The sequence below is a fragment of the Schistocerca cancellata genome, chromosome 1, assembly GCF_023864275.1.
Source record: "Schistocerca cancellata isolate TAMUIC-IGC-003103 chromosome 1, iqSchCanc2.1, whole genome shotgun sequence".
Classification (NCBI taxonomy): domain Eukaryota; kingdom Metazoa; phylum Arthropoda; class Insecta; order Orthoptera; family Acrididae; genus Schistocerca; species Schistocerca cancellata.
This window is the reverse complement of record NC_064626.1, coordinates 823,068,386-823,090,501: the sequence shown is the minus strand read 5'-3', so window position 1 is coordinate 823,090,501 and position 22,116 is coordinate 823,068,386. Positions and strand designations below refer to the sequence as shown.

Genomic DNA, 22,116 nt, shown 5'->3' with positions numbered 1-22,116 from the left:
AAAAGCAAGTTCCAACGTGATATGCACACAGAAATCGACAACTTCTCCTTTCATAATGAGAGAGCTCAATGGGGGTATACACTCTATGCAAACTTAAAAGACGGCTGTGTTATTGATGTGTGTTCGTGTGAAATGGGTGAATCATCTCAGACCAAATGTCTAACATTGGGTGTTAAGCCTATTCAGCCACTGTCGAAAGCCGTTTAAAATTCCTAAACTATGGTGGAAGGCCAAGGTAACAGCAGTCATTAAAATACAAAAAGAGCCTTACTCACCAAGCAAACCAGCCCATATCCATTTTGTGCCACTTTTCAAAGTGTATGAAAGGCTGATCCTTAATCGAACCAATAACACCATTGATTCAAAATTAATCCCGCAGCAAGCTGGCAACAGGCCAAGGAAATCTTTTACTAGCCAGGTCTTGGCACTCACAGAACATGAAGGGGAAGTATATGTAAACAAATTAATAATGGGTTTGACTGGTCGATCTAAGTGCAACCTATGGTACTACCGAAAACTGATGTTCAAAAGCCATGATATTACTAGGGACCGTCAATTAGCAAAATTTATAGAATCCTTGTTGCATAACCGACAAATCTACATAGCTCTTGCAGGGATAAAAAGTCATTGGAAGAATCAGCAAAATGGCCTTTTCTCAAGGAAGTGTTCTAGCTCCCATCCTGTTCAATATATATGCAAAGGATCAGCCAGTACCCAAAGATATGAAACATACTGTGAAGACAACTTTTTTTTTTTTTTAGTCATCAGCCTCATGACTGGTTTGATGTGGCCTGCCACGAATTACTTCCTGTGCCAACCTGTTCATCTTGGAATAGCACTTGCAACCTACGTCCTCAATTATATGCTGGACGTATTCCAATCTCTGTCTTCCTCTACAGTTTTTGCCCTCTGCAGCTCCCTCTAATATCACAAAAGTCATTCCCTGATGTCTTAACATATGTCCTATCATCCTGCCCCTTCTCCTTGTCAGTGATTTCCACATATTCTTATCCTCTCCAATTCTGTGCAGAACGTCCTCATTCCTTACCTTATCAGTCCACCTAATTTTCAACATTTGTCTGTAACACCACAACTCAGATGCTTTGATTCTCTTCTGTTCTGGTTTTCCACGATCCACATTTCATTACCGTACAATGCAGTGCTCCAAACGTACATTCTCAGAAATTTCTTCCGCAAATTAAGGCCTATGTTTGATACTATAACCTGTTCATCATAAGAATAAGCCTTATGTAAACAAACACAAATGCGATGATTAGTCAGAAGCTGCAGCACACATACACTGGAGTTGTTACACTCTTGGAAGTAGGTTCTGGTTCAAATGGCTCTGAGCACTATGGGACTCAACATCTTAGGTCATAAGTCCCCTAGAACTTAGAACTACTTAAACCTAACTAACCTAAGGACATCACACACACCCATGCCCGAGGCAGGATTCGAACCTGCGACCGTAGCAGTCCCGCGGTTCCGGACTGCAGCGCCAGAACCGCTAGACCACTGCAGCCGGCGGAAGTAGGTTCTATTTATATATTAGATATCTTATTACTAAGTCATGTTAAATGAAACTTCAAGATATTCAAATGTATTAACAGCCAGCAATGTTTGTCTCAATCACGCTTTAGCTATGTAGTTTTTATTTCAAAAATCACATACAGTCACAGCCTCTACAGTGATGTGCTCTGATTGTCATGCTGTTAATGCGCAGTATAAAAATGGCTGAGATTGCCAAGAGCCATGAATGATCTACCCATCGCAACACATGATCAGATTTACTCTAGCATTGTATGGTTTTTTTTCTTTTGCATGTTCTGTGGATCATAGTCGTCACAATTCATTATGATGTGAAATGCTTATATAGGTTCACAAATATGATATTTTTTTCTCAGTGAAAACATGGCTGTTTCCTCATCATTTACATGATTAAGTTTTTGGTTTAGTCATAGACTACAGCAAAACTTGAAAAATTTAACCCAACTGCCTCTCTGAACAATGGTCTTAGCCAATATGAGGTGCCTTCCATGCCTTAACAATCAATAGTGACAGCCATACCACTGATGCAACAACAACACAGGGGTATCTGTGGAGAAGCCAAGCTAACCTGTAGCATCTGAAGAGGGAAGCAGAATTTTCAGTTGTTGCAGGAGCAACAGTGTGTATATTTGACTGATCTGACTTTTTAACATTAGTCAGGGACTATTGTCTGTAGAGAACAGTGTGCTTAGGAACTCATGATGGTTTTTCATCTGTACTTCAGCCTAGTGACTGATGTTAGAAGCACATGAAGGAATGCACATTCATGAGTACCCTAAGCAGTTTCCACCATTTTCTACAGTTTTTATCATCACTAGATATGAGGTTGTGTTTTGTACAGCATTTGTAAATGTTTCAAGATCTGCATATTTATGTGCTATATAATACATTAAACGTATTTGGAAAAATTTTTAATATTCCAGTTGCAAAATATTGCAGCAAGTAAAATTCTATATATTTTTAAAACTAGTTATATAATGTCTGGACAGTAAAACCAGACTTAATAAGTCATGCACCATTTTGTACACTGAGACAGAAGACTGTCTTCTGCAATGAAGTATGGGATATTTGCAAATTAACTGAATTTTGTTAATGTGTTTATAATTTTGTCTGTCTTGAAAATAGAAATTTGTGTTACTTTCAAAAACGTTCAGTTTCAAAATGTATTTAACTTTGTAACTGGTTTCTTATAATACTCCTATTTAATATGATCTCATTTAATGATTATCAGTGTGTAATAGAGTAATAATGTAACAGAGTGAGTGGCGGTCCCAGAATTGACAAGACTTTTATGATTGTGACACCTTTAAATTTCAATAGAACGTATGATCCTAGGTACATGACCATGTTGTAGTGTGAATCAGCTTCAATTTTCTGGAGTTAATTTTTTAATTTAAAAAGGCACATGGACAAGGTGAAGTTAGATATAGTAAAAATTGTACAAGATTATAATTACACAGTCAAATAGGAGAACTCTTAATAACAAATAAGAAAATAGGAATGTAGATAAGTTACTATGAACAATAAAGAGAATGAATTGTTGTTGCCAAGTTAGATACAAAGCCAGCACATACCACAGTAGTACAATTATATGTATGAAAATGAGCTCCGCAGGTGATGAAAAAACTGAAAGAACATATGGTAAGGTAAAAGAAGTTATTCAGGTAGTTAAGAGAGACAAACATTTAACTACAGTGGGAAGACTGGAATTCAATGCAGGAAAAGGAAAAATGCTAGAAGAACAATGACTATGGAGAGAAATGAAATGGATAGCTGCCTGATAGACTTTTTCACAGAACATAATTTAATCATTGTTAACACTTGTTTAAAAAATCAGAGAAGAAAATTGTATACCTGGAACAGACCTGGAGAAACTGGACTTTTTCAGATAGATTATATAATTGTGAGAAAAAGGTTTTGAAACCCTATTTTAAACTGCAAAACATTTCCAGGGGCAGATGTGGGCTCCCACCATAGTTTGTTGGTTCTGAATTGCAAATTGAAACTAAAGAAATGGCAGAAATGTAGGAAATTAAGGAGATGGAGCCTAGATAGATAGAAAGAACCAGAGGTTATTGAGAGTTTCAAATGGAGAATTAGACAACAATTGAATGAAACAGGGGAAAGGAATATGGTATCAAGAGATGAAATGGTGGAGGTAGCAGGGGATCAAATAGGCAAAAATACAAGACCCAGTGGAACTCCCAAGATAACACATTAAGTGATAAAAGAAGAAAATCTTAAAATGCACCAAATAAAGTAAGCAAAAGGAAATAGAGGCATCAAAAAAATTAGATTGACAGACAGTCCAAAACAGCCAAAAAGCAGTGGTTTATAGGGGGCACATGCACAGTCATAGAAACCTATGTGACAAGACGAAAGGTAGAAGTCACCTACAGGAAATTAAGAGCTCAGATGATAACCCAGTGCTAAGCAAAAATGAGAAGGTGGAAAAGGGAAAGGAATATACATGAGGTCTATGCAAGTGAATGAACTTCAAGGCCAGAATTATAGAAAGGGAAAATATGATACTGTAAGAAGAATTTTGCAGAGCACTGAAACATCTAAGCATCTAAGTGGATATAAGGCTCCTGAAACAGATGAAATTTTCTCAGAATTACTGATATCCTTGGGAGGGATAACTATGACAAAACGATTCCACATGGTGTACAAGATATACGAGAAAAGCAAAATATCGTCAGATTTCAAGAAGAATGCAATAATTCCAATTCTAAAGAAAGCAGTAGCTGACACATGTGAATGTAGCCAAGCTATCAGTTTAAAAAGTTACAGTTGCAAAAATATTGATATGAATTATTTACAGAAGAATGAAAAAACTTGTAGTCTCTGACCTTGGGTAAGATCAGTTTGGGTTCTAGAAAACTATAGGAACATACAACTTATCTTAGAATATATCTTGAAGAAAGGCAAAAGTACTTTTGTAGCATTTGTAGATCTACAGAAAGCTTTTGACAGTGTTGACTAGAATACACTCTTTCAATTTCTGAGGGAAGCAGGGATAAAACATGGGGAGTAAATCTGAATCAATAATTGCCACTGACCACATACAGAAGAATAGGCATTCTTAATAATATCAGGTAACATCTTAATAACAATCAGGTTACAGCTGCACTTACATTATTACAGTTAACCTTTTCAGTTCATGTAGAGATTAACTATCTGATATACAGCTATAATTTTAAATATTAATGTCAATCTTGTCCATTTCATAGAGCTCTTTCATGTTGTATTATGGGTTTTATGTCAGCTAGTCATACAATTTTGTTTCCAATTGTTTGAATGGAAGGGGTCAAGCAATGAGAGGCAGCTTGTCAAAAATTTTGAGGGCATTTACTTTATGGGAGTTTCCAGTTATAGCTAGTCTGTGCCTTGGAATGTCAATGTTTGCCTTGTTTCTGACGTCATGTTTTTGTATTGTTTCCCTTAAAACACATTCCTTAATGCTGTTCTTGATAAAGAGTACAGACTCATAGATGTATAGGTTTACAGCTGTTAGTAGCTTAAGCCTAATAAAAAGAGGACAAAAGTGCTCTTTAGGAACAGCCTTGTATAATATGTGGACAATTTTTTTTGGACTTTTAAAATGTTTCTGTATGAGGAGAATGTCCCCATATGAGATGTGTGACTGAAAGAGCTCAAAATACACCATACGGAGATAATTATTACTGACCATCTCTCTCTGTTTCCATATGAGCAGGACACTTATGAGATCTTTCTAGACTTGATTGATATGTTCCACCCAAATGAGTTAGGCATCAATATGTATTCTTAAAAGTTTGACACATTTATTTTCTATCATCTTAGTCAATCCTAACCTAAGCTTTTGAGTTTTGTCTGGATTACAGACAAATTTATTGACTGCATACCAGTTAAATGCAATGTCAAGAGTCTCTTGCAAGATCATGTTAAGGCTTGGGATGTAATGATGCAAAGAAAGTAAAGTTGTATCATCAGCATAGCAGATTACAGACTGTGATACACAATGGGGCAGGTCAATGATAGTCACAATGAAAAAGAAGGGACCAAGGACTGAGCACTGTGGTACACCCATGACAATTTCTACTAAGGGGAAATGTCTATTTCTAATTGAGACTAACTGTCTTCTGTTGGTCGAGTAGGAAGAGATTACTGCCAGTGTAGATTTCTGTAGACCATAATATTCCAATTTTGTTAATAGTATGTTGAAAGGAATCCAGTCAAAAGCTCTACTTAAATCACATGATACAAGTGACACCATCTTCTTATTTTTGAAAGCAGTTAAAGTTTGGTGAACAGTTTCTAGAACAGCTGCAGTGGTATTTTTAACTGGGCAAAATCCATACTGATTATTGCATAAAAGGTCACGTTTTTTAAAGTAATTATTTAATTGGATGTACATGAGTGATTCAAATATTTTTGAGAATATTGGCACAGTAGAAACTGTTGATAGGTACGGGGGAGTAATTTATCACATTTTTTGCATATGGGAATAACTTTTGAGATTTTGAGTGAATCTGGAAAAACTCCATACTCTAGACATTTATTAAAAATAAAACTTAGTGGCTCACTTATCAAGTGAACCACTCTTTTAACAACATAAATGGAAATTCAGTAGCAGTCCATACTTTTAGAATTTGACAATTTGGAAACAGTTATACAGACCTCATCACGTGTGATTTTATCCTATCGAAATAATTGTCCTTCTGGCAGCTGTGGACCAAGTAGATCCCTTGCAGACGTATCTCAGGTCTTAATTTTATCTCCTACTTCTCTGACTGATGTGACAACATAGTCATTCACATCTCATGGATCAGTCAGACAGAGTCTGACATACCTGGCTGGAAGAATTATCTTGTGTAATTACTTCCCTTGCTGGCCTGCACTTATTTAGAGCACCTTCTATGTATCTTTCATGTGCTATTTTTTGGCCTGTCCGAGATTGGCTTTGTAATGCTTTTTATTCTTAAGGTATTCATTGTAGACCATACTCCTCTCCTCCTCCCCTTGATTATCCTCATTTTTGTGTATTCAACACAGTACAAGCATGTTTTCTCTAATTATTGCCAATTCATTTATATACCAGCTGATTTTTGTGTTGTTACATTTAGGTCTACGTGGGGAATTAACTTTTAGTAATGGGGAACATGAATACCATGTCTCCTTGTTTTTTAAAAGAGGTCTTCAAAACCATTTTCATCTCCAGCTTTTCCTGTTTGACACCCATATGTAGAGCCCAAATTTGTGCTTTTTAACTTGTCAATAAACAATGTAATGTACTCCTCTCTCTGACATTTCACCCATGCCACATTAGATGCATTATAACAAGGTGGATGCTTGTGATAAATTGTTAAAAGCAAAGGATCATGATCTGCAAAAACTACATCAGTCAGGTTAGTTATGTAAATTAACCATAATATTGTCTAGGCATGCATCATAACAAGTAGATGTGTTTGTGCAATGCAGCTTTAAAAACCTTAAAACATTTAATAATGTTCTAGAGTCTTGTGGCTTTGAGTCTCCCATTTCAATATTAAAATCCCAACAGATAATGACCTTTGTTTTAAATTTTAGAAGTTAACTAACCATTAACTCAAATTTCAAAAAATACATTTAAATCTCCATTTGGAGACCTATACAGCCTAATAATTATTACATTTTCTTCAGTTAGTGTCATACATCTAAATTCAGCATTTATTTCTGAACAATATGGAGTCATATCTAGATTTGAAAATTTTAGCCCATTCTTGATGTAAATCCCAGCACCACTATTTGTTTTCTTTTTCCTACACATTATGCCAGCAACTACACACCCTTGAGGGATGAAATTGTCAATTTCATTTTCTATTAGCCAATGTTCTGTCACACATACCACATCTACATTCTTAATGCTACAAAAATTGTAATAGTTTATTTCTTATAAAACAGATATTGATTTGCAGCAATGTAAATATTTGATCACTGTACTCTTTCTCAGTCATAGAGTCACATGACACGTTTGAATTATAAGCACTGTAGCTGTCTATGTTGGAATTCCAGGAATGTTTACCTCCAGTAAAAAAGTATTTTCTTCATTGTTCTTGATAGAAGTTGGTGCTGAAGTTGAATCACTTTTGTCTTTCAGTGGTATAATTTGATTAGTGCATTGCAGCATGTTAGTTTTTATATGAACTATTTCCACGATCTTACTGCTGGCAAATGCCTTTCCCAGTCTATTGATATGAAAACCATGTGTTGAATGGAATCGCTTCTGTAGTGTGCTAATGTCGATGTATGTTGCATTTTTAAAGTCCATGCAAAAATTTTGCATTGCTTTATTCGGTTTTTCAACTGCCTACACAGGACCAATTGCGTAGGTTATGACGATGTGGTATAGAAAATACGATGACATTTGTATTTCTGAATTGGTGCAGCCTTTGTTTAAGGGTAGCTATGAGATCTTTTGCCCCATTTTTTTGCTAGGTCGTTAGTACCCACAAGAAAGACAGAAAAATTCTTACTATTTTCCCCTGAGAGTTTTTTGTGACTGACTGTAGTTACTGCCTTAAGCTTTGCTCCTGGTTTCACCATGCTGTTGATCTCACAATTTAGATGCTATTCCTTGCCTTTGGCTGTCATCATAGATGTCAATTTTACATGTAGGCCTACTTTGTTGTGGGAAGATTACTGTTATTTAGTCTGTAGCTGCAGGTACCAGAGTTGTCTTGAGTCACATTTTCCACATCATTTTTTGAGCTAGCAAGAGATGAAGATACCGTAGGAGAATTTCTGATAGTCTGTAGATCTATTTTCTTGTTAACATTCCTGTTATGTTGTTTTTTTACATGGCAGAATGTGCTCCTGTCTCTTTGTTTGCACTGTCTTTGATCTTGACATGTGGTATCACGTTGTTCACAACTCTTGCATAGTCCATATTAGAAAGTATTCAAAAGCAGTTGTCATTCACTGTATTTCCTGATACTACACAGTCTTCAGCAGTTTCCAATTTATGTCTGTAGTTTGTTTTTGTATGACTTTTTTGTCCACTGTTCGGAATGGTTTGAACTAAACTGAGGAATATTTGCAGAGTTTTGCTTTGACAGTGACTCAAGTTTTTTTTCTGAAGTTTTGAGATACTCATTCTTCACTCACCAATAACTAATTGCAGACTTGAAATACATTCTTTAAGCTTTGTGATATCATCTTTACACTTTGTAAACACTTGCATTTTCATTGCCCAATTCACAGTTTTTCATGATGACACTTTTTGTACTTTCACTCTAGCCGCCATCTTCCAACTGGTTATCTACAACTTGCACAGAAATCAAAGTTAAGTTTTAAGGATTGAAGGACATGACAGGAAGACAGTGGTTGAGGAGGGAACAAGACAGGATTGTAGCCTATCCCTGGTGTTATTCAATCTGTGCATTGAGCAAGCAGTAAAGGAAACCAAGGAGAAATCTGGAAATGGAGTTAAACTTCATGGAGAAGAAATAAAAACACAGTAGTTTGTTGATGACACTGCAATTAATCAGAGATGGTAAATGGAACAGGAACATCTCTGGAATGTAGGGGAGAGTGTTGTAACTTGGGACGCATGTAGGACTTCTGTCTGTAGTGAAATCTGTAATAGATGTTTAAAATATTTTCTGTTCAATTTTTAATTGACAGTATTCACTTTTTATGTGCTGTAGTCTTTTTCTGAAAATAGAAATGTTACTCTGGAAAATTAAGGTTTTTCCAAATGTGAAAACATCTTAACAGAATAAAAATCTGCTTCATCTGCCACTAATTTCTATTTATTACATGACTCATATCAAACCCTCAAGCTTTATCTTCAGGGGCCACAAACAGTTATTGAAATGTAAATGTGTGGCGAATGGATCAATCACTCATGGGGGATCACACCTATACCAAACAAATGTAAGGGAGCATATGTCTTGCAACTGTGGTGTCTGTCTCAACAGCTCAAGATATGTCATGCTATAAATGTGGATGCCATGGCTGCTGGTCCTCCACTCCGATGCATTTGTTTGATGTCGGTGTGATCTCCTATGACTGACTGGCCTCTCTTGACATATTTATGTTTTGATAATTATTTGGTGGTATCTGAAGATAAAGCTTTAGGCTTTGAAACCGGTCATACAATAAACAGAAATTACTGGTAGCTGAAGCAGTTTTTTTTTATTCTATTAATATGTTTCTCAGTTGCAGATGTTCACTTGAAATATTTTGTAAAAACAAGTTCCAAGGTACAACATGTACTGAGGAATGTATAGTCTGTTAAAATTTGCAAGCATTGCAATTAAAGCCATGGCAGTACTTTGTTTAGTCATCTATCTGTTATGTTATAATTCTATTACTAATAATCAGTAAATGAGATCAGATTTGCAGTAGTATTATCAAAAACCAGTTAAAACTGGAACATTTTGAAACTGAAGTTATTGGAAACTAATACAAACGACCATTTTCAAGAGAGATAAATTGTTAGACATTAAGAAAACTCAGTTAATATTCAAATATCCCACGTTTCTTTTGTACAAGACATAGTTTTATTTCGAGGTACAAAATTATGCTTGACTGATGAAAGCATAATTTCCTCTCTATGCATTATATATACAATTTCAAAAAGATATGGTGTTTTTCTTTCCATAAAATTCTGTAACTGAAGACTTAACAATATATTTCTTATCTTTAATACGCACACATCAAAAAGAGTTTTGCATCACCTCGGTCTCCAGAACTCCTAAAGATAGACGTTTACTGAGGATATTGTAACACAGACACAGTCCCTTTGACTGTTCAGAGATGTCACTAAACATGCCCAAAGGTGTAAACAAACATGCATGAGCAGCACCTATTAGATGGAGGGGGCCCAGCCATGCCATCCGGAAGGTGGTACCGGGCTCATGTTGTCTGTAGTTCAACCATGCCTAGGCGGTCAATACCACAGTTCGATTGTGTCCCTATTGTTACTTTGTGCCATGAAGGGCTCTCAACAAGGGGAAGTGTCCAGGCATCTCAGAATGAACCAAAGCGATTTTGTTCGGACATGGTGGAGATGACAGGAACTGTCGCTGACATGCCTCGCTCAGGCCGCCCAAGGGCTACTACTGCAGTGGATGGCTGCTACCTATGGATTATGGCTCAGAGGAACCCTGACAGCAACACTATCATGTTGAATAATGTTTCCCGTGCAACCACAGTACGTCATTTTATGACTCAAACTGTGTGCAATAGGCTATATGATGCACAACTTCACTCCCAACATCCATGGCGAGGTCCATCTTTGCGACCACGAAACTATGCAGTGCAGTACTGATGGGCCCAACAACATGCTGAATGGACTGCTCATGATTGGCATCATGTTCTCTTCACCAATGAGTGTTGCATATGCCTTCAACCAGACAATCATCGGAGACGTGTTTGGAGGCAACCTGGTCAGGTTGAACGCCTTAGACACACTGTCCAGCAAGTGCACCAAGGTGTAAGTTCCCTGCTGCAAGGTGGAGGTTCCCTGTTGTTTTGGGGTGGCATTATGTGGGGCTGGCGTACGCTGCTCTTGGTCATGGTAGGTGCTGTAACAGTTATACGATACGTGAATGCCATCCTCCGACTGATAGTGCAGTCATATCGGCAGCATATTGATGAGGCATTTGTCTTTATGGATGACAATTTTGTGCCGCCATCATGCACATCTTGTGAATTACTTCCTTCATGATAACGAAATCACTCAACTAGAGTGGCCAGCATGTTCTCCACACTTGAACCCTATCGAACATGCCTGGGATGGATTTAAAAGGGCTTTTATGGACAATGTGACCCACCAACCTCTCTGAGGGATCTACCCCAGATCGCTGTTGAGGAGTGGGACAATCTGGACCAACAGTGCCCTGATGAACTTGTGGATAGTATGCCAGGGCGAATAAAGGCACGTATCAATGCAAGATGACGTGCTGCTGGGTATTAGAGGTACCAGTGTGTACAGCAAACTGGACCATCACCTCTTAAGGTCTCGCTGTATGGTGCTACAACATGCAATGTGTGGTTTTCATGAGCAATAAAAATGACGGAAATGATTATTTATGTTAATCTCTATTCCAGTTTTCTGCACAAGTTACCGAAGTCTCGGAGCTGACATGATGAAATCTTTTTTTGATGTGTGTATTAAATGGCACTTAAATGTTTAGAACACAGCCTCATGTCTACGAACAGCAAAAACTGTACACAATGGCGGAAACTGCTTACAGTGATCTCTAGTGCACATTCCTTAGTGTGATACTAAAATAAGCTGATGGGGTGATGTACTTATCAAAAAACATCATATGTTCCTACTTACATAATAGCTTCAACAAAAGTGTGGAATGTAGTCAAATAAATCAGCTGAAGATGGCTGAACTATAAGGATACAAAATGAAATAACAAGAAAAGTATTTCTGAAAAAGATAAATTTGCTATCAAATATAAATTTAAATGCTATAAAGCCTTTTCTGAAGGTATTTGTTTGAAGTGAAAGATGGACAATAAATGACTCAGACAAGAGGAGAATGGAAGCTTTTGAAATGTGATTCTACACAATAATTTTGAAGATTAAGTGGATAATTCAAATAACTAATGAGGAGGTGCTGTACTGAACTCGCAAGAAGAAAGGTATTGCAGAACCTGACTAAAAGAAGGGACTGATTCTTAGAACACATCCTGAGGCATCAAAGAATTGTGATTTTGATGATGGTGGAAGTGTAGGAGGTAGAAATATGTTATAAATAGGTTCAGATGGATGTGGTTACCGTAGTTATGCAGAATGAAGAGGCTATCACAGAATAGACTGGCATAGAGAGCTCCATTAACCAGTATTTAGGCTGAAGACCAGAACAACAACCAAATGCATACTATCTACTCAGAAATTAATCTGTGGAGTATGATTCCTCAAGTAGAAATTATTTTGGTTTGTTTCAAAACTTTTATTATCTGCCAGTGTCATTAATTCATAAGTAGTATGGTAAAATATTATTTATGGCATGCTACTTTCTATGAAAAGGTAAGTTTGTCATGGACAGTGGCAGTTATTTTTGTTCCTAAGGTAAATTTTCAAATTTTGTCAGATGTTTCCAACAACATTTTACATGAAACAGTGAAGTAGACCTTTCCTTGTACCAGTCACTTGTGTCAGATTAAAATAAAATATCCAGCTGGAATCCAAGAGCATAGGCACCTAAGCACGACTTACCAAGTGAATCATTGTTTCAACACAGCACTTCGTTTCATGGTCTTCCCCACACTTCATTGAATGATGCATTCAGCCCAGTGAAATCCTTGCTTCAAGTAAAAAAAATCTTTTGTAATAGCCCTGTTTAAAATGATCTGATCTAAAGCGATTAAAAACTAGCAACCAGTAAAAACATGCTTTAGAGTAAAGTGTAGCAAGATGGTGCCCTTACAGTTTCATTGATGATACACTGAAGCAGAACTGGTTCAAGAACATTTTTCCACACAAGTGACTTAATATTTTTCCCCAGAGCCCGAGCAAAAATAGTCATGTTTGCAGATGATACGAGTATTCTGATCAAGGGTCCCAACTCTGCAATGCAGGATACAGCCCTGACATTGACTATCAAGTACACAAATATAGCCTAACTCTAAATTTTTCAAAAACTAACATTATGCAGTTTCAGACAGTAAAAAAACAACTCAAAGTTCCTGAAATGGAGATTAACAACCAAAAAACTTATGAAACCACACATATCAAAATTCCTAGGCATCCAGAAAGACAGCCAAGGTAAGATGGTCAGAGCAAATTGATCAGCTGGTCAATAAATTTAGCACAGTGTGTTTTGCCCTGAGAGCTATTTTTCACCTTGTTAACAGAGATATAGTGCTTTTCTCATATTTTGCATATTTCCATTCTGCTTTATCTCATAGTATTATCTTCTGGAGAAATGCTACAGGAATTGAAAGAGTCTTCAAACTACAAAAACGAGCAGTGAGGTTCATATGTGGGATCTCTAACAAAACATCCTGCATAGGTCTCTTTAAGACTCTAAGCATATTTACTGTAATAGTTCAACATGCAGTATATACTCATTGATGATGTTTGTAGCCAGAAACAAGGAATTATTACAGAAGAACTGTGACATTTGCAAACATGACACAAGACAGGGGAAAAATTTCCACCAAGGTTCTGCAACTCTCACAGAAGTCCATAGGGGAGTAACTGAGTCAAGAATAAACATATATAACAAGCCTCCCATCAGTATAAAAAAGTAAATTAATAACATACAGATACTGAAAAAGAAACTAAAAGTGTTCCTCAAAGGATAAACTTATTATAAAGTGAATGAATTCCTAAACTAATAAGGCATCCTTTTGAATAAAAGTAGAGGAAAGGAAATCTTTACTTATGTTATGAAGACAAAATTGTGAACCCCTAACATAAATTATAGTGATAAAATGTAAATGTATTTATATCATAGGTTAAAATGTGCACTACCATTTATTCTAGTCTATTAAGTATTCACTTGAATTCACTTATGTGATGAAGATAAAAATTTTGCATTTTAGTTTAAATCATAATGACATAATGTAAATTTCATTATTTATTTATGGCACTAGGATAAAAATGTGTACTTCCATTAATTCTGCTATTTTAAGCATTCACTTGAACTTATACCAGTAAAATGCAGCTTGTGATATTGTCCACAATTCATAGAAAATCAGTATTTGTATGATATATAAAATGCTCATATGATTTTGTGTTATATCCCTTGACTTGTCCTGTATTACTAGTAAACAATTCGTACAATATGTAATCAAAAGGACCAAATAAAAAACCAAATCAAATGAATTGACAGTAATATGCCTTTCTGTCTTGAAGGTAAGTGCTGGCCAACAAATCTGTCCCACAATTTATTGAACATAAGTTTAAGTATTTTTCTGCATACTATTACTGTTGTTTTCAACTATTTCTTTAACTAGGTTTTGATTGTATCTTCTCATATCCACTCTAAGGCATTCCTGAATAGTGTTGTGTAATTTAGGACTTTTTATCATGTTACTATGTTACTGCTATTATTTACTCAATCTCACATGTCCTCTTTAACAGCCATCTTGTTTAATTAGATATTTCCTTCTATTGTCATTTCTTCACACCTTCAGCATTTTTTGCTGACAACCTAAGTACCCACGTGACTAACATTGCATTCGTCACTTCTGCATGGATAATTCTTGCTGAAAATCTTGATAATTTTGTTCATTTTGTAATCCTCATAATTGCTGCTCATGAAGTGTGTTTCATTTTGACATAATATGTTATGTACCCAATTAATTATCAATGTGTTAATGTTTGGGTAATGGTGTGAAATATACAGGAGTGCCAGTTACTAATGCAGATTTATTCTTCATGTCTAATGGTTGACACTTCCTCTCAGTTACTTAATTTCTCGTGTTCAGTATATGATACAAACATGAGTAATCTACATTGGTTCAGTAGCTGACACATTTGTTTACTACTGCTCAATCATACATCATATATCATTAGAGTCCTCCAAATTGTAATTCTGAGTTCTACAGAGATTATTATTGCAAGGTCTTCTATGAGCAACTACCAGAGAGGATGACAATCATTGCAAATAGGCCATTTTAATAGATACTGAAAGGTAGCTGATCCCCAGTGAATCTGGTTTATGGAAATATGGAGCCTATTCAGAAAGCAAGGTCCGACTGGTTGCAAAATGGAAAACACTGTGAAAATAAAAAACGTTTTATTTGCAACAGTTAGCTCCACCTTCCAGCTACTTCTCTACATAGTCACTACTCTTATTTAGACATTTGTCATAGCATTGTACCAACTTTCCAATACCCTCGTCATAGAAGGCAGCCACCTGTGCTTACTGCCAAATCTATGCTGGTCCACAGCTCGTTGACTGTGCCAGAACATAGTCTTCATAGCCAGCGATTCATGTGAGCAGAGATAAAACTCAGGGAGAGTCAATTACAGGCTCTATTGTGAGTGATCAGACACTTCCCATCAAAAATGCTGCAGGAACATCTCCATTGCCCCTGTAGAGTGCAGCCGAGAGTTGTCATGCAGAAGGAAGCGCATTACAGTTATGTGGGCTGCATGACATCAGGCGAAATCTCACACCAGACCATCATACTTTATGGGAGACAATATTGTTTTAAGCATTTTTATGTGCTCACTGTATGCTCAGAACTGAAAAAAGTCATGTGATGCAATTGACGGGCATACTAGAGGTAGTGCCCAACGCACTGGTGCAAAGCTTCATTGGATTTTCACTGTGGTTTCCATTTTGCACCCCATCGGACCTTACTTTCCAAATTGCCCTCATATAAGGTACCAGTAGTATGGTATATCAACCTAAACTGTTCTCAGTTGTCTTCACAAAGATGGCTTCTATGCACATAAGTCAACATGTTGTATCACTTTATTGCCTTGATACTAAAGCGGCTGAAGACATAGAGCAAATAAAAGTCTCAGACATGTAAATTATAGAGCTGTGTTTGTTCCAAATCAAATAGTGATCAAGGTTAAAGGCTTTTAATCAATTTTTTTAATTTTCAAAGAGTGTTATATTTGAACAGTCACATTTATAATTGTAAAATCTCAATATTGTGGGGCTGACTGATTATGTGGGCAGGAATCAACTTTGGCTGGTATACCGTTATCTGATGGGTAATGGTCTAACTGCAACCCCACCCCCCCTTTTCCTGCCCCCGGAAAAAATTGTTTTCTCAAAGTGTATTCACATCCTGCTCCAATACACTGAAATATGTATCACTTGAATGAAAGATGCTACATGAAATGAATGCTGACTAGTTGTAATTGCATCTGAAAACATTTGTTGTGAATCTCAAAATTATTTCACCATTCACTGTGAAACTATTGATGTACCACCCTCTACTCTAGCTCAGATCCTTGGTATACACTTGGTAGTGATTGTTCTGTTAAATAAAACTTTTACTTCAAGCTTGTTAATGTTGCATATAGGCGATTGATGTCAGTGAATTTCTCTTTGTTGAAACTACTTACAGAATGAGATATGTTATTGAGTGAGACGTAAAATTCATACCACAAGAATAATCCATTTAACAAATGTTCACAATTCAACTTCTTTGTTCAGAGCACACAAACAGGAATATATAAATATTGCACAGTCACATAACAAAGAGAAACAGAACACAATGCACACTCCAGCCATTCATCTGAGGATAAGAGTAGTTTATTTGTGTTTCAAGCCAATTTAATTGGTATCAGTTTTGATTCAGAGACAATAACCATAATATTTCATGCCTGATTTCTTGATTTTTCAACATTGAAACATGATGTTACATGACATACTGTTATTTTCTTGCAGTGGCAGCACGAGTAGCACTGGGAGTAATGGAACAGCTGCAGATGTCAGCCTTTTGTGGGGCAGTACTACTCCGACTCTGTGCTATGCCACTCATGGGGTTCCAGGAACTGGTGGAGTGAAGAGTGAACCTGATGCGTATATTCAGGCTGCTTACAGCGCTGGATACGATGCTGTTCTGTCACCTCAATGAGATGACAATGCTCATTTGAGCAGCTTCACAGATATCTTATTAATCTCTGCCCATAAAAAAAAAACTAGTGTGATATTTGTATTTAAACCTTCTATTGTAATCTCTCCAAAAAGTATCACAAAATTTGTTAAAAATATTACCAATTTGTACTCACCACAGCAGCTATACTACCCCCTGAATCCATTAACAGCCTGGTGAGAAAAAAATATAACTTCATAAATTCAATCGAAAGCTCCAGCTGTATGGACTGACTAAGTCAATGGAAAGGGAATTTCATCTATCAAAGTAATGATGTACAAAGGTCCAAGTATTAGATGGTATTATAAATATGAATGTAACTTAGAAATACTTCAAGAAAATCACAGCAAGGGGAAAAATTATTTTATGGAACATCTGCAACATTATATACAAATTCAAAGAAAGCAATAAATGCACAAATTGTAAAGAAAATATATACACTCCCATGTTTTGAACAATTATAATTGCTGTTTGGAGCTTGGGTACAATCCAGATAATAATCTAGCACAAAACTGGAGAAAATTAAGGGCAGAGATACTGAATTTGGCTTTCAACAACACAGTTTACCTGCACTGACATGTTTCATTTACTAATGAAATTTGTTAAATTTTTGTATATGTCTTAACTTGATTTCAATTTCATTTGAACCTGTAGAATTACATTTGTACATGCAATAGAAGACAAGTAACTGGAAATGTGAAGGATTGTCCAATCAGCTGAGATAATGGGGAGAATTACACTGAATTACAAATGAAGAAGCAGGAAATGGAGTGGCTGATGCAGCTACTGAACAAGAGAGTGTGTAGCAATTGAAGGTATGATTATAGAGTGGGAGTAGTGACTCAATGAAGCTTTCAAGGAGAAACAAAATGGCATTGGAGGGGAAAGATGCATAATAAGAGTTACTAAAACGCAGAGTAAAATGTGAACAACACAAAGGGTAAGAAGAAAAGTAAAACTGAGGTAGAACAGAAGATATACAGTATTTGAGAGAAGTGAAAGATGCTCAAACTGCTTCCATCAGAGATCTTACAGTGACTAATCTTTAAATAAGAACATGTAGTATTTTGCCTTCATCTCTAAGCTTTCTTATACAATCAGCTCTTTTGATTTTTAACTGCTGCAGACCTTTAATTAATTTCTCTCATACAAATATTATTTTTGTGTATTTTATCTGTTCTTCTATGATTCCTCTAGTTTTTCAATTTAAACAGTCCCTTCTACTGACATATTACCAAGTTCACTGATTCAGATTTCACTACAATGACTTGGAATATCAAAGAAAGCAATTCACTGTGTCACATAAAATTTAATCATGATTGATTCCTAGCAAGTAATAAACATTACTATCCTGTATCATAGTGTCAAGCATGATCTATGAAATTGATTGAAATTAGTATTTGTGCCAATGACTGTTAATATTAAGTGGTTCTCTTCTTTATAGCATACTGAACTGACATTAATGTGTGAGAGTTGTGTGGTACTAAAACACTGTACATCAGTGTTATACTTGTACCTGTGGCTTATATTATAGATACCTCGGAAAACAGATGTAGGTTGTGAACCTTAAGTAGTTCTTCTCATAGTTTCAGACAACAAAAACATTACATTTATTTCATTTCCTGTTATCTAATGATGAGGAATTTTACTCATCAGATAAGTGATTTGAGTGGTTCAACTAGACTCTTAAAACTCAATCTCTGAAGTTTAATGGAACCTGTATAGCCTGAGTAATTTGTTGTTCTAAATGTGAAATCAATTTCACTTGTTGGAAGGTATATTTTCCTATATTTTCTGGGTTTTTCCAATGTGAGTTTTGCAGTAATGTGAAAGCTCTGTGATACACTGATATTTTTTGTACCATCCAAGTTGTTTGCCACATATAAGGAAAATCACACTTGTAACAAGTGCACTAAATGTTCCATTTGAAGAACTCAGAATAACTTAGCTCATTAGAGCAAAGCATGGATCTTAGCAAAAGGCAGTAACATTTCTTAGTATCAGAAAGTCATATGTTATTGCTTTTAGTGGCACAAACACTTGGGTAATTATCTGAACAGTTCTGGAGATAAATCTCTGCAGATGGTCAGTCATGACTTGTTATTACTTTAATTCTTCTATTTCTTCTTACTTTAAAAGATATATCAATCTTTACTTCCTGTATTTGTTTTTCAGTAACATACATAAAAAATACTCTCATGATTACAGCCTCTCCACATCTTTAATTCTAGTGATCTTTCATGCTTTCTTAGTGAAACTAATGACTGCCAAATTCCTGGCTTTGCAAAACTAGAAAATTGGAAATCACCCTCAATTCTATTTTTTGTTTATGGTGCCTACTGCTCACAGTTGTCTGTGAGGTACTCGAAGATTAATTTTTTATTCATATTTTTTAAAATAATTATGACTGCTCGTCATTTCACTGTCTCTTTTTCCAACCAGATGTTGGCATTTGGTTCATCTCCTGTCTAACATTCACCTGTGAAGACAGGTTGAACACTGTCAGTACCATAACTAGAAAGGGGCTATTACTGCAGAATTATGAATTATATATAATAGTGCAGTATTATTATACTTCTTTCAAAAATTGTGAGATGACTGGGCATGTCTTTACATGAAAAAAAAAAAAAAAAAAATTCAAATTGAGAAATTAATTGAAAAGTAAACATACATCACACAGAAACAAAGCTTCATAGACAGATCACAGTTTGGGTAAAAACTGAGATGGGCAACATTCTGGGCAATTTCTTGTATTACAAAAATAGTCCAGAAATATATAATGCAGGAAAATGTTGCTATTAGTACTTTTAAATAGTTCTAATTAGATTAGTAGAACAGCTACAATGAAACAAAGGATTTATTACATACATGTAAATAACTGAGATTTGGAATTCAGATAGACAGTTAAAGGGTAGAAGACAAGTTCATAAAATTTTAAGCGAAAGTCAAATACCTACAGCAAAATAAGCTCTGGCACATTTTTCTCAACTATGGAAATCAACTTGCATCCAGCCATTCCATCTTGAGAGGGTAATAGTTAAGGAAATATCAATATGATTCATCAGAAGAAACATAAGACAGTGAAAATCATAGTCATGATATTCCTCCAAAAATGATTCCTCATTTGTTTTGTATTCAGAAATATTCTTTAAACTAATTACCATTTCACATTGTTGTTGGTCAAGATGATATCTACCGAATCATCCTTCATTATGACATTTCAGTTGTTGCCTGTAGCTTATCAAATGAAATGGATTTCACAGGATATTTGTGATGGTTTGATATCTGCACATTTTCAGTTGTGCTATGAAATACAGTGTGTGTGTGTGTGTGTGTGTGTGTGTGTGTGTGTGTAACAAATGGAGAGCGAAGAGAGAGAGAGAGAGAGAGAGAGAGAGAGAGAGAGAGAGAGAGAGAGAGAATGTGCTGCTGGATCATCGTAAATTGGCACCTTGTGACTGTGGAAGTACTGCAGATTACAGCAGAATTTGCCATGGACATCGATGATGAATTATTGTGGATAAGCGACTTTCTTTTTATATGCTATGCAGTAAATGATGTATCAGTAATGTTGAAACATAAGTTTTTCATCTGTGGAACGTATTGCAAGTAGTACAGGTTGAGTTCTCAGATTGTGTGTTGCTTTGTTGTCAGGTCTTCTTAAATGGAAAAAGAAACTATATGTAATTGATATTGTTTTTATGTTTAAAAGTCACAAACTTGGTTTCCTTAAAGTCTTTATGTTCCTTCCTATGTCTGTTATAAATGGCTTTAAGCATGACATGTTTACTATGTTACTAAAATTATGTAGTTACCTGGTATGTCATTCTGCAGTACTGTATATATTGTTTAAAATAAATATATTATTGTGTTACTTCTATTGGGTTTCTATTTCTGTGATTTAAGCCAATGACACATTCAGTTTCTGAAGCTTCCCTGCAACCACAATGTTGCCACCTACAGAAACAATACCACATGAATCGGTTTGTTAAATAATCCATGCCCAAAATAATTGTCATATGTGAAATAAAAGTCTGTGACTATACAAGAATGGTTTTTCAGTGACACACACACAAAGAAAGTTTTTTAACAATATGAACGTTCCAGCTTCTGATAAACTCTTGTGTCCACCAGCAATATTTTAACTCATCCCTAAGGCTTTGTTGGGCAAAGTGATCGTAGCATGTTTCAGGAGGAATAGTGAATATTTTAGGAGATGGTAGTGTAGCCACTTTGAATAAAACATGCCATATAACAAGTGTCCAACTATTTATTCGTTACAGAAATACAACTGGTTACAGTGATAAGCTTTCGTGTGATGTATTGGTACTGCAGTTACTATGGTGTTGTTAGTAGTCATCGTTATTTTCAAGTTCAAGTTGTGAAGTTGTGCCTGAGTTTACGTAACGGAATTTTTCAAATGTGATTGTGATTTGTTCGTCAATTCAATTGTATCATTTAAGCATGACACTCCTATTTACAAATTCTGAGTATGTCATTATGGTAGTTGTGTATGGGTTTTGTAATGGAAACTGCACTGTTGCTTGTAGAGAACATGAACATTAATTTTCTAACTGCAGAGTGAGACTGGTGTAGTGCCCAGCAGTCATATTTCATCTGAACATGCAAATGAACAGAGTATAGATGGAGAAGAAGACAGTATTCAGTTGGCAGAACATTGTTCTTCAACAAGCACATGCTGAGTTTCTACTCATATAAGTGCTCCACGTACAAGAATATGACAGACACTATTTATAAAGGACCTCCATCCATATCATCTACAATGGATTCAACATCTTCAACAAAGAGACGGAAGTAGATGATTGGAATTTTTTCATTGGCTAATGGCTAATCACCAGTAATCCCATTACTGCTGTTAACTGATGAGTATTTGTTTGGGTGACACACTTGTATTTCTGCAATCAATAAAAATTGGACACATTATAAGCAATATTTTATTCAAAATAGTCTATACCACCACCTCCTGAAGTATTCAGTATTCCTACTGAAACA

General features: G+C 35.8%; 1 protein-coding gene across 1 annotated transcript in view; it reads left to right on the top strand.

Annotated features, from left to right (window-relative positions):
• Positions 1–17,085, top strand: part of LOC126105906 (homeobox protein SIX5-like) — a 184,117-nt gene extending 167,032 nt beyond the window's left edge. Inside the window, exon 4 of the mRNA XM_049912347.1 lies at positions 16,896–17,085. Within this exon, the coding sequence (XP_049768304.1) occupies positions 16,896–17,085 (190 nt within the window). The remainder of the gene's footprint in view (positions 1–16,895) is intronic.
• Positions 17,086–22,116: the final 5,031 nt, after the last annotated feature.